The sequence below is a fragment of the Pseudochaenichthys georgianus genome, chromosome 7, assembly GCF_902827115.2.
Source record: "Pseudochaenichthys georgianus chromosome 7, fPseGeo1.2, whole genome shotgun sequence".
NCBI classification, from domain to species: Eukaryota; Metazoa; Chordata; class Actinopteri; order Perciformes; family Channichthyidae; genus Pseudochaenichthys; species Pseudochaenichthys georgianus.
The window spans coordinates 18,016,357-18,029,128 of NC_047509.1; the positions used below are offsets into that span (position 1 = coordinate 18,016,357).

The window sequence follows — 12,772 nt, forward strand, 5'->3', positions numbered from 1 at the left end:
CAGATAAAGTTGAGCTCGAAAATCCTCCAGCATCATTGAAGTCTCCGGTTTGGGAACATTTTGGTTTCGCAGTTACGTACAAGGATGACGGACAAAGACAGGTGGACCGAACCAAAGCTGTTTGTCGGCATTGTTCAACTAACATTGGTTACGCGGCTGGCAATACATCAAACTTGCACACTCATTTGAAAAGGCATCACCCGAACGTGAATATCACCGGTACCAAAAGAAAAAAGACTGAAGTGCAAACTCAACTCCCGCTAGCATTTAAGCCTCCACCACTCGCAAAAACTTCAGACCGAGCCAAAGCTATTACAAACGGCAAATATCCTTATGTTGCCATGTTAGCAAAGCGCTACCTGGCTGTATCTGCTACCTCTGTCCCTAGCGAGAGGGTGTTCTCCACAGCAGGAGACATTGCTCGTGCCAGCAGATCTGCCCTTTCGGCAAGCAATGTGGACAAGTACATCTTTCTTTAGAACAACATGAGAATACAATGATGAGCAAGTCATAATGTCAAGCTGGCTGCTTAGGTACTAGTACAGTAAAGTTCAAATACAGATTATTTCAGTTAATCGAAAAGCTGCACCTTAATGTTTATTTTATTATATTTTATATTTATTTGAGTGAATATTCATAGTTTAATAATAATTAAAAACCCAAAACTAATAGTTTGTTTTGTGAGTACTAGTACAGTAAGGTTCAAATACAGATTATTTCAGTTCATCGAAAAGCTGCACCTTAATGTTCATTTTATTATATTTTGCATTTATTTGAGTGAATATTCATAGTTTAATAATAATTAAAAACCCAAAACTAATAGTTTATGTTTTGTGAGTACTAGTACAGAAAAGTTCAAATACAGATTATTTCAGTTCATCGAAATGCTGCACCTTAATGTTTATTTTATTATATTTTGTATTGATTTGAGTGAATACATTATTCACAGTTTAATAATAATTTTAAAAAAATATGTTATGTTTTGTGATAATTTTTTCTGCTGTACCGAAAACGTACCGAACCGAACCGTGACCTAAAAACCGAGGTACGTACCGAACCGAAATGTTTGTGAACCGTTACACCCCTACTATATAGTATTTCTTTGAAAGGTAGTGTCTCGAGACTAGAGTATAGAGATCCACTGGACCCTGACTGTACACATGGTTCTAAGAGACTGAGAGCAAGCAAGATCTGGTCGTATCGGGTGCAAAATTATACTAAGTCTAATGCGGTCAGGTAGGTTCTGCCTCTGATCACTTTGTGCATCATAATCAATTTCAAAATCAGAAGATCTATCGCAAAAAAATGACAATTATTACCATATTTTAGAACAAAAACATAATTGGTTTAAAAATGACAATCTTGTATCTATCTTTCCCAGATGGCCACAGCATGTTTTATTGTTGGAGTAAGGGCTGAAAATACACTTTTTATTATTTCTATTATCCTCCAGAGCATAAAAACTAATTGATTTTGGAAATAGTTTCGCTCTTAGTAAATTATTATCAAACTGCAGATGTAGCCAGTATTCTCTCTTTGTTAGGACTGTTTGGGTCTAATTATCTTCGTCACTGTTTGGACTCGGTCTCTTTGATGAAAAATGATTTATGTAAGGAAACCTGACAGAGATCCACATGTAAAGAGGATTCACAAAAAGCCTGCTATAATAAAATGAATAATATGAAATGACAATATGAAAGAATATGACAATGTTAAAGGGGAGCCAGGAACCTACGATAAAGAAAAACTGAACCCTCAGCTCTTCTTGGCTTTACAATTTTAGCCTCTTTGTTCTCTCACTGCTCACAGCATTTTGGCCTCTTTTTTTAACAAAAGCTCTAAAAACATACTGAACCTGCTCAACACCAAACAGCAGACAGACAGTGAGCAACTTGTGGGTAAATAAAGTGAACCATGTAGCTCCCAACAGCCAATATTTTCCACACAAACCTAAAGGGTAAAAGAAAAATAATTATGTTGTATATTACAATCTCTAAATGTATAATGTGTATAACTGCTGGATTTGGAAATCAGCAATGTTTGCGAACAAGTTTACAATATCTAAAAGGTAATTGCAGTCGTTGTTCATAACTTATTTTTGCTGCCGCAGAGTGGCCCAAAACAATTAATCTGTTTTTACTACAATAGTTAAAGGTAAAGGTTCCAAGGTGATCCAGTTTCAGCCCTCTTGAACAACCTGATCTCACCAGAATGCGTGACTCCACCACGACTCCTTAACACCGCATTGCGTGGTGGTGTCACGAACTTTGTTACATTTACGTGTCGGCACCACGCAAACAACCCCAATGTAAAGTGAATGAGGCTCCTTTGTCGTGGTGCACACACGCATTTCTACAACGTCCCGCAGTGAGCTTTTATTCTATACAACGTTTTTAAAATCTACTTTATAGCTTGTAGTAACTCACGGGAGGCTTCTTTTATTTTATTTGTATTCATAATAATTTTTATTTTTCGACAGAATGTATTATGGTGCATTAGTTACGAATTTTTGTTCTCAAAAAACAGTGCATTGTGTGTAATACAACTGTGATTTGTATTAAATTCGTTTGTTTTTAAGGAAGGCCAGAGCTTCAGCTGTGTCAAATAGATTGTTCCCTTTAGTTAACGTTTTTTAAAAGAACATTATATTCCGGTTTGATCATGTCCCCTTTATTGTATTACGGAGAGCAATGTGAGCGTCCATTCCCATTGGATAACGCAGGATTTTACACCCGGAAGTAAGTATTCTCTGTCGATTGATTTTACAGTGCTATCTGCACTACTCATCAACTAAAAAACACCAGATAATCATTGTTGATTACACAACATTGATTGGTTTAAATTGTGTACAATGCTTTTGTAATTTTCCCCTTCGATTCGGAGAAACAAACATTTGTTCAGTTTAGGATGGCCGAAGACACTACACTACCCAGAATCCTCAGCTATCGTTTGGGACTACACCATGTGCTTTGCTTGACAATGGTGAAGTTTACGCTGAGCGACAAACAGCATTTGCACACTATTCAAAACAGGAATCGAACGTCTCCTCCCCCCCCTTAGGTCACAGGCTCCTCCAACAGTGCAATACAATAAAACAGATAAACAGAAAAAATAGTGCAAGTCAATACAAAAAGAAAAATAGTAAAAAGTGAAATAGTGCAATAAGAGTCTATACAAGGGATTGGAATATATGATATATTAGACAAATCATTTCTAAGTAGCAGCCAGATGAATGTTATGGATGTTATTTCAAAGTTCAGGTGTTTAATAGTCTTATGGCCTGTGGGATGAAACTGTCCCTGAGTCTGGTGGTTTTGGTCCGGATGTAAGATAAGATAAGATGGTACTTTATTGATCCCAATTTGGGACATTGTTTTTGTTGCAGCAGCATAAAAGACAAGGCATTTTACAATAAAACAAAACCACAAATAAACAAGAATAGAAAGAAAAGAAATAGAAAATATACATGTAGATTATGCAAATATACATATTCAAAAATATATGACAATGGAATATCAAATATTGAACAGATTATATGTGTAAAATGTACAGCGAGGTTGTATTCCAAGAGAAACTATGGAGCAGAGAGTTCTCTTCCAGCCAGAGGTGATTTATTGGACAGAGTTATGGCAGTGGGCAGGAATGTGTTCCTGTATCGGTCCTTGTGACAGCGGAGCTGCAGCAGTCTGTTGGAGGAGGAGCTCCGTTGACTGTCCAGCTGCAGGTGGAGAGGATGGGTGGGGTTATCCATCATGGACAACAGCCTTTTCAGTGTCCTCCTCTCCACCACAGCTTCAAAGGGGTCCAGCTTGATGCCGATGACAGGCCCAGCTTTCCGGATCACTTTATTGATCCTGCTGGTGTCACCGGCTCTGATGCTGCCCCCCCAGCAGACCGCAGCAAAGAAGAGTGCACTGGCCACAACAGACTAGAAGATCTCCAGCATCTTGCTGCACACGTGGAAGGATCTCAGCTTCCTCAGAAAATAGAGTCTGTTCATCCCCTTCTTGTACACAGCGTCAGTGTTGATCCTCCAGTTCAGCCCATAAGTGCACTCCCAGGTACTATAGTCCTCTACAGCAGCCACATCCTCTCCTAGAATGCGGCTGTTGTGCCAGACGGCAGCAGATAGAACAGTTTGTGGCTGGGGTGATGGGGGTCTTTTATAATCCTGAGGGCTTTCTTTAAGGTTAACCAGGTATTTTTACTCCACTACATTTATTTGAGTTACTTTACAAATTCTGATTAATGATGTGAAATATAAACAACCCTTAAAGCAGACTTTAGTTACACCTGAGTAAAATTCAGGGAAGGTGATTGTCAAGTGCCAACAATCAGGAGAGATATTTGATTGGAGGACTGGCTTATCTAAAGCCAGTTGAGTAGCACTTGAAATGTTTTGGCTCTATGAAGCCTGATGTACTTTATGATTCTGTTTTCTTCAAGCTTGTATTTTGTTGGTCGAATGCACTTATTGTAAGTCACTTTGGATAAAAGCGTCAGCTAAATGCAATGTAATGTAATGTAATGATTGTTGGTGCTTGAGAAGACTACATATTTATCTGCAGATCCTTATAAAGTATATACATTACTCGTTATTCTCTACAAATTAATTAGTTAATTAAAAACTGTATATAATTGCTATTTTGGACATCCCTTTTCAAGATTTCAATATTACTCTAAACGTGTAATAACATGCTTTAACCAGTAGGTGGTTTGGGTTAAAAATCTGTCAAGTTTACAGTGTTAACAAAATAACATATACTGCTGTTTCTGGTTTAGTTTACGATGGATATATTTAGTTATTGTTTTGATATTTGTAACACAAAAGCGATGGAAAAACCCCACAGCAACACAGAAAAGATGGTCTTAACATGAGTAGTTAATAAAAAACAATAATATCAAAACAAATTATTACTACTAACTTTATTGTGAAATTAAAACAGAACGGTAAAAGAATAGTTTCCGGTCTATTCTGAGCCAGATCTCTGTAGATAAATACAAATACAGAACTACGACAGATGTGTAATATGTAATGCAGCCAAACCATTTATTACAATGCATTCATGTGATGACTTTCAAAGAGTAAAGCAAGCACTGCTGAATAAAGTATGATTTATCTTTTACGAAACGTTTTTTTCATATGGAATGCAGTCAACCAATCACAGAGCTTGAGGCAACGCAGACAATAGCTGAGGATTCTGGGTAGTGTAGTGTCTTCGGCCATCCTAAACTGAACAAATATTTGTTTCTTCGAATCGAAGGGGAAAATTACAAAAGCATTGTACACAATTGAAACCAACCAATGTTGTGTAATCAACAAGGATTATCTGGTGTTTTTGAGTTGATGAATCGTGCAGATATCACTGTAAAATCAATCGACAGTAAAGAGTATATACTTCCGGGTGTAAAATCCTGCGTTATCCAATGGGAATGGACGCTCACATTGCTCTCCGTAATACAATAAAGGGGACATTATCAAATCGGAATATAATGTTCTTTTAAAAAACGTTAACTAAAGGGAACAATCTATTTGACACAGCTGAAGCTCTGGCCTTCCTTAAAAACGAACTAATTTAATAAAAATCACAGTTGTATTACACACAATGCACTGTTTTTTGAGACCAAAAATTCGTAACTAATGCACCATAATACATTCTGACGAAAAATAAAAATGATTATGAATACAAATAAAATAAAAGAAGCCTCCCGTGAGTTACTACAAGCTATACAGTAGATTTTAAAAACGTTTTATAGTATAAAAGCTCACTGCAGGACGTTGTAGAAATGCGTGTGTGCACCACGACAAAAGAGCCTCATTCATTGGGGTTGCTTGCGTGGTGCCGACACGTAATTGTAACAAAGTTCGTGACTCCACCACGCAATGCGGTGTTAAGGAGTCGTGGTGGAGTCACGCATTCTGGTGAGATCAGGTTGCTCTTGAATTATCAGCTACGCCCCTGCTGGGATGTATCCTGTTGTTAATTAACTCAGCTGGCAGTAATTGCCTTTGATAGATGAATTGGAAATAACATATGGTATGAAACAAACTGTATGAGTTGTTGAAGACGACAAAATTATGTTCTATATTTCTTTTAACTACGAATGGGTAGCCTACATCGTTTTTCAATCATTAGTGCACTTTCTGCGCATCGCTCTGTTCGAGTTTTCCCATAAATGCAGATTTGGTCCACAGTCCGCCCTGCGCGGAGAGAGAGGGATATAGAGAGAGCGAGGGAGAGTGAAAGAGAGAGAGAGAGAGAGAGAGAGAGAGAGAGCGCGCGCGCGCTCCTACTCCTCCTCCTCCTCCATTCTCTTCCCACCACTCATCCCGCAAAAGGCAAGACGGTCTGACGGCGGAGTCCTCTCATCAAATCTCCTCTCGCATAATGGAAACTGAATTAAAACATCTGTGGTACGTCCGTCTCCGGTACTTTTCCGCTTTCACCTCAGCAGTAGCCCAATGTCGCTCTCCTCTTTGCTAAAATAACTTCTTCTTTCCTGGTTATGTTTTCTCCCAGACACGCTTTCAGAAAGACCAAAGCTACGATTTGTTACTAAACTGCTCTGGAACAAGGTCGTTTTTCTTTGGATGGATAATTTTTCAATCGGTGAGTTGTAATCGAAGATAAAGCTGTTGATACCTGCAGCTGTATTAAGTCATCAACCTGTTAGGCAAATCGGTTTAGCTTTTTCCGGGTTGAGGGGTAACGTAAAAGCCAAAATGTCCTCAAGTGTCGTCAAAAACGCTGTTTTAGATTCGGCTCCATGCAACTAATTTCCATCGTGGATCAACTGCTTTCATACATTTAGAGGAAAATCTGTTTTGTAGTTGGAACTCAACAGGTTTTAAATCTCGTGCTGGTATCTCTATCAGGGATACTACAACCTTGAAAATGTGCCTGCTAATATATTTTAAGCAAAAACGACCTATACATTCAATGAAAGTATACCCAACGTTGTAATATTTACCATTTCACACATGCAACACAATGTGCTTTACATCAAGATGAAATATGCAAAATAAAATGTAATGCATACATTCTTTCCCCTCCACAAACTGTACACACACATATGCTATGAATATAGACAATGTTATGTAGCCTTGCTTGCTTGCTTGCCTAGTTTTTTAACTACAAGATGCAGTGAGCTTTCATCCTCAGAAAGCTGCTTTCAAACTCTAACCTAATAGAGTTTCTTAGATTCTCAGAGAATCTAAGAAATATAGCCTGGAAATAGTTATTAGGATGATGATGCTTGGTGGAAAATGCAGCTTGTCCCTGTAATCACAAAGGTTTTTCAGCTTGAATGTGATATTGAATATGCCATTGAATATAGTTTTTGCTGTCTCAGTAGATTGCCATTTAGGATAGTTTAGGATATAAGTTGCATTGTTTGTGTGTGTCTTCATTATTACGTCCATTCCCTTTTTTTTACCGGCCTCACTAAATCTGTTCTTCAACAACATGTTCCTTTCTCTCACATCTGTATCATTAATTTATCCTTAGCTTTTTTCTAATAGTTTACTACCTCTCTCCTGTGATAATCAAACAGCTCTCCTGTCCTCCTGGCCATACAAACTATCTTGCTCTCTTCCCTTTAGATGGTGAATGAGCTGAAGTCAAGCTGGTTGTGAAGGTGCTGGACTTGTTCCCCTCTAAGCCCCAAGCCAGACACAGCATGGCGGCAGGAGTAGCGGCATGGCTTCCCTTTGCCAGGGCGGCAGCGATCGGCTGGATGCCTGTTGCCAATTTGCCCATGCCAGTCGCGCCCGCCGAGAAGAACAGGCGGCAGGATGAGCTCATCATTCTGAATGTCAGTGGACGCCGCTTTGAGACTTGGAAGAACACGCTGGACCGCTATCCAGACACCCTTCTGGGGAGCTCGGAGAAGGAGTTCTTCTACAACGAGGAGACCAAAGAGTACTTCTTCGACCGGGACCCTGATGTGTTTCGCAGCGTGCTCAACTTCTACCGCACAGGCAAGCTCCACTATCCACGCTACGAGTGCATATGCTCCTATGACGAGGAGCTGGCTTTCTTTGGCATCATCTCAGAGATCATCGGTGACTGCTGCTACGAAGAGTACAAGGATAGGAAGAGGGAGAATGCAGAACGTCTCATGGATGACCAGGAGGACAAGAAGGACGCTAAACTGCCCAACATGACCTTCAGGGAGACCATGTGGAGGGCTTTTGAGAACCCCCACACCTCTACCATGGCTCTGGTCTTCTACTACGTTACTGGCTTCTTCATTGCTATTTCTGTCATTACCAACGTGGTAGAGACGGTGCCCTGCGGTACGGTGCCCAACCAAAAGGAAGTGCCGTGTGGTGAGCGCTACACTGTGGCCTTTTTCTGCATGGACACGGCCTGCGTCATGATCTTTACCGTGGAGTACCTGATGCGCTTGTTTGCTGCTCCGAGTCGCTACCGCTTCATGAGGTCAGTCATGAGCATCATCGATGTGGTGGCCATCTTGCCCTACTACATTGGCCTGGTGATGACTGACAATGAGGACGTGAGTGGTGCTTTCGTGACTCTCCGTGTTTTCCGCGTGTTCCGCATTTTTAAGTTCTCCCGTCACTCGCAGGGCCTGCGCATCCTGGGCTACACTTTGAAGAGCTGTGCCTCAGAGCTGGGCTTCCTGCTTTTCTCCCTCACTATGGCGATAATTATCTTTGCGACCGTCATGTTCTACGCAGAGAAGGGTTCAAGCTCCAGCAAATTCACCAGCATCCCAGCTTCCTTCTGGTACACCATCGTTACTATGACAACACTCGGGTAAGAGCAAAGCAGACATCTCTTTTATCTTTTGTGTGTGTGTGAGTGTGCACATGTGTATTGCAATTGGGCCTGTTATGTGTGAGTAAATGTTAGATTCGACTTGAAATCTGTTTCTGACAGCGTGGCCCAAAAACTGAACTGCTTCAAAAGTCAGCACCACCCTTTGGAAGACATACTTTATAAACTTTTTGCATAATGATAACTGACTACAGAGAAATTGAACTTTTCTGTATTCACTGTTTTTGTAGCTGACGGTAATCTTCTGGGGAAAGAGAGGCCATCAGGATATTTCCTTCTAGTAATGGCTGTGCCAATGCATGCCCTTTACTCATCACTGACAAGAGGGATATGGAGAAAAGAGAGATTGTAGAGGAAAGTGTAACGTTAAAGGAATCTTATTGAAACAAAAACATTGGATAGACGATGGAGGAATAGCTATTATACTATTACTTTGCTCTCCACCTTTGGTTAGTAGACATGCTCTCCCATTTCAAGATGAAAAGCCTTCCTTCTCCACCACTCACATTTCATGAGTGACACTACAGTAGTTGCTGGCCTTGGAAATTAAGTCGCTCTTGGTGCAAAGGCTTTGATGCAGAATATCGAAATTCTCTCCATTTTAATCGTAAAATGAGTGGTTTGCATTCGGGATAAGGATCAGGGATCATCATTGTGATTTATTGTTAATCTGAAGCTTAGGTCTGTTGATATATTTTGGGTTTACAATGTCATTGGTTTGGGAGAGTTTTACAAGAAGAACATGAGGAGCATTTTGATGAATTGATTCCCAACCTGTTTTTCTTCATTTTTATGTCATTTCCACAAGTTGTTTTATAGCAGTGAGGGGAACCACACGCATCATTAGTTTTACACTGCATGCACGCACACAGAAACACACACATACATACTCCCGGTTCTGTGATGCAGCACTATTAGGCTTAATGGTAATGTTTCATGAGCATCCCCTGTTGTGGATGTGTGAGTCAGACTGAGAGGCTGACAAATTGCAGCTTCCTGCTAAATGTCAGACTCATGGAGGCCATAGATGGCTCTGAGCTCATTGCTGTGACACACTTGGCCCCTGTCATTGTGCCCCCCCCCCCCATTCACAACCTGCCCAAAAGATCTGGTGTTGAGCAGGTGTTCATCTATGGATTGATTGTTTGCTATTTAAGGTAAGATAAGCAACTAAATTGTGGAGCATGGCATTCTCTGCACTGTTGTTCATTTCGTGAACATGCAGCAACTTGCTTTGCTAGCTTTTAATCTCTAAATGTGACCCTAAAACAGTCTCATGTTGCTTTACAGTAGGACTTTGAAATAGAAGGGTGTGTGTGCATAACATGTAGGGGGGGGGGGGGGGGGGGGGGGTGTTGATCTTGGCCTCATCAATAAAACTGGGTCCAGAAGTGGGTGTCAGAGTGACTAATGATGTGGCCCTCTGCATCTGCTGACTAATGTAAACCTGTCTGACATAATGGTCTCTGCTCTATGTTTACGTCATACACACACACAATCTCAGCATACACACAGAGAAAGTGCTTGTCTTAGTGCATGTTTCAAGACATAAAGCATTGTGTGCATGTCAAAATACATTGTATGTGATTCTTTCTGGACATGGTGTAAGCATGTTTCCGTCAAGGCTTACAGTGATTCCAGATGTGATTTCAGATTTGCAAAGTAATATCTTTGTTTAAAGTTGTCCTGGCCTTTCCTTTTTTAACTTGAATTTATATAACAATCTTGAATGTCTGCTCTGCAGAAATTCTACTTATCTTACTAAAAAAGATGAAAGACAGTTCCCACAGACAATGTTTTCTTGACTTCTTGTCATCATGTCTAGGTGCCTCAGGGTTTAGGGTTACGCTGTTGAGAGTGTGTTCTGCTTTATTCTCCTTGTGGATTTACTCAAATCATCTGCACTTTAATATTTAATTTACTGCTATCTTGTGAGCCTAAGCTTGAGGTGTTTCTGCTGCACTATGAGAAATGCAATCAGGAGAGACGGTTTTGATGTAAGAATACATATTTATTGCCAGGGATACACAATTAATCTAATCCTGAGTTTGACGATTAGGCCCCGTTGTGCAGGAGTATCATTCGGGAGGGGAGGACCGATCCGATTAAACCCCCCTGGGGTCTAGACACTGGTGGTGGTGAATGGATAGTTGGGTCTGTCTGAAGAGGAGTGACTAAGCTTGAGCCTGTATTCAGAGGGACAGGAGGTGAAAAGGGGTGGAGGAGGATTGCGTCGAATCACCTGAAATGACTGCTGTCGGAGGGAGAGAGTAGATTTAAAAGGTTTAGCAGAGCGCTATGATAGGCTTGTGGGAATAGAGCAAAGTGATTGGTTAAGCTGGGGAGTGACGCCCCCGATCACTTATTGAGAGGAGAGAGAGTAGTAACATGGAAATAGTAAATGAAGAGTAAAGACGGTCTTCCTGGTTGAATTTACGCTGAGCTTCATTAATGTGCTTCCATTTTCTCTAATGATCCTGTAAATGTATGTAAGATTTGGTGTTGTTCACATGCAAACACATGTTTATTTCACACAGCAACAAGGGTGCCCTATCTTTGCCTTACACATGTGGCTTTTTTTAATGTTTTGTTTATTCGACAATAATCCGGACTCAACTAGAATCCATAATCCCTTTTTCAACAACAAAAGACCAGGTGGAAAGCTTTTGGAATTGCAGCTCTTCTTTTTGTGATGGAAGTTGCTTCAATGGCAGCAGCATGTCAGAAAGGAAGGAAAATGGAGTAAGTGCTAAGAGGAGAGGGAGAAAATTGAGGAAAGTGGACAAGTAAGGCAAGGCAAGTTTATTTATATAGCACCTTTCAACACAAGGCAATTCAAGGTGCTTTACAAAAATGAAAGACATTCAGACAAAGGCATTTAAAAACAGTCATTAAAAAGAAAAGATAATAAAAGAAACATTAAAAGAAAAAATACATGAATAAAAAGGACATGAATAAAAAGTTACAGTGCGGTTTAAGATATGAATAGTTCACACAGAAGTTCCACTTTACTGATGAACACAACGGCTCAGTTTCAATTAAAAGCAGCGACAAAAAGATAAGTGTTCAGCCTGGATTTAAAAGTAGTAAGAGTTGCAGCGGACCTGCAGGTTTCTGGGAGTTTGTTCAATCAATGTTTATTTATATAGCCCAATATCACAAATGTTACATTTGTCTCAGTGGTCTTCACAGTGTGTACAGAATATCAGTATGACAATACGACACCCTCTGTCCTTAGACCCTCACATCGTACAAGGAAAAACTTCCAAAGAAAACCCAGTTTAAAGGGAAAAATGGGAGAAACCTCAGGGAGAGCAACAGAGGAGGGATCCCTCTCCCAGGACGGACAGACGTGCAATAGATGCCGTGTGTTCCAGATATCTGGAGCATAATAACTGAACGCTGCTTCTCCGTGTTTAGTTCTGACTCTGGGGACAGAAAGCTGACCAGTCCCTGAAGACCTGAGAGATCTGGATGGTTCATAATTTAGCAGGAGGTCAGAAATGTATTTTGGGCCTAAACCATTCAGTGCTTGTATGTATTGCTTCTTGTAGTCTTGTATTTATTGCGTCTATCTTATTCGTTATATTAGCTGCAATACTGAATTGCAGAGGACATGTAAATTAGTTTTGTTACAAACAAGAAGTCTAAAATCTTCAAAGGCAGAGCCTCGAGGCCATGCTGCTCCTTATGACCAACTGGACAAAAATAGGTTTAACCACCCTTGCAAGATGGCGAGCCACCAACAAACACTGCCATCCTTGGGGCTCACTCTATTGCAGAGCTAAAAAGCTTAGCTCAAATCCGGCAAATGAGGGGCAGGGAGGCACACAGTGGTGAGGCTTTAGTTAAATCTGAGACATTAAGGCAAAAGGACCTGTGAGGGATTGTGTTCTCGAGGTTGTTAAACAAATTAACTTTGTGCATTTGTCATATTTGGTTGGTTTGTATTATAAACTGCTGTGTGG

General features: G+C 40.4%; 1 protein-coding gene across 2 annotated transcripts in view; it reads left to right on the forward strand.

Annotated features, from left to right (window-relative positions):
- Window positions 1-6,328: 6,328 nt before the first annotated feature.
- The window catches only part of LOC117449332 (A-type voltage-gated potassium channel KCND3-like), a 139,610-nt gene continuing 133,166 nt past the window's right edge, over window positions 6,329-12,772 (forward strand). The window contains exons 1-3 of one of the 2 annotated variants that reach the window (XM_034086949.1): window positions 6,329-6,415; window positions 6,522-6,611; window positions 7,604-8,783. In XM_034086949.1, coding sequence (XP_033942840.1) covers window positions 7,681-8,783 — 1,103 coding nt within the window. In that variant the 5' untranslated portion in view covers window positions 6,329-6,415; window positions 6,522-6,611; window positions 7,604-7,680. Of the gene's footprint in view, window positions 6,612-7,603; window positions 8,784-12,772 lie in introns of both variants that reach the window. The other variant, XM_034086950.1, reaches the window with a different exon arrangement.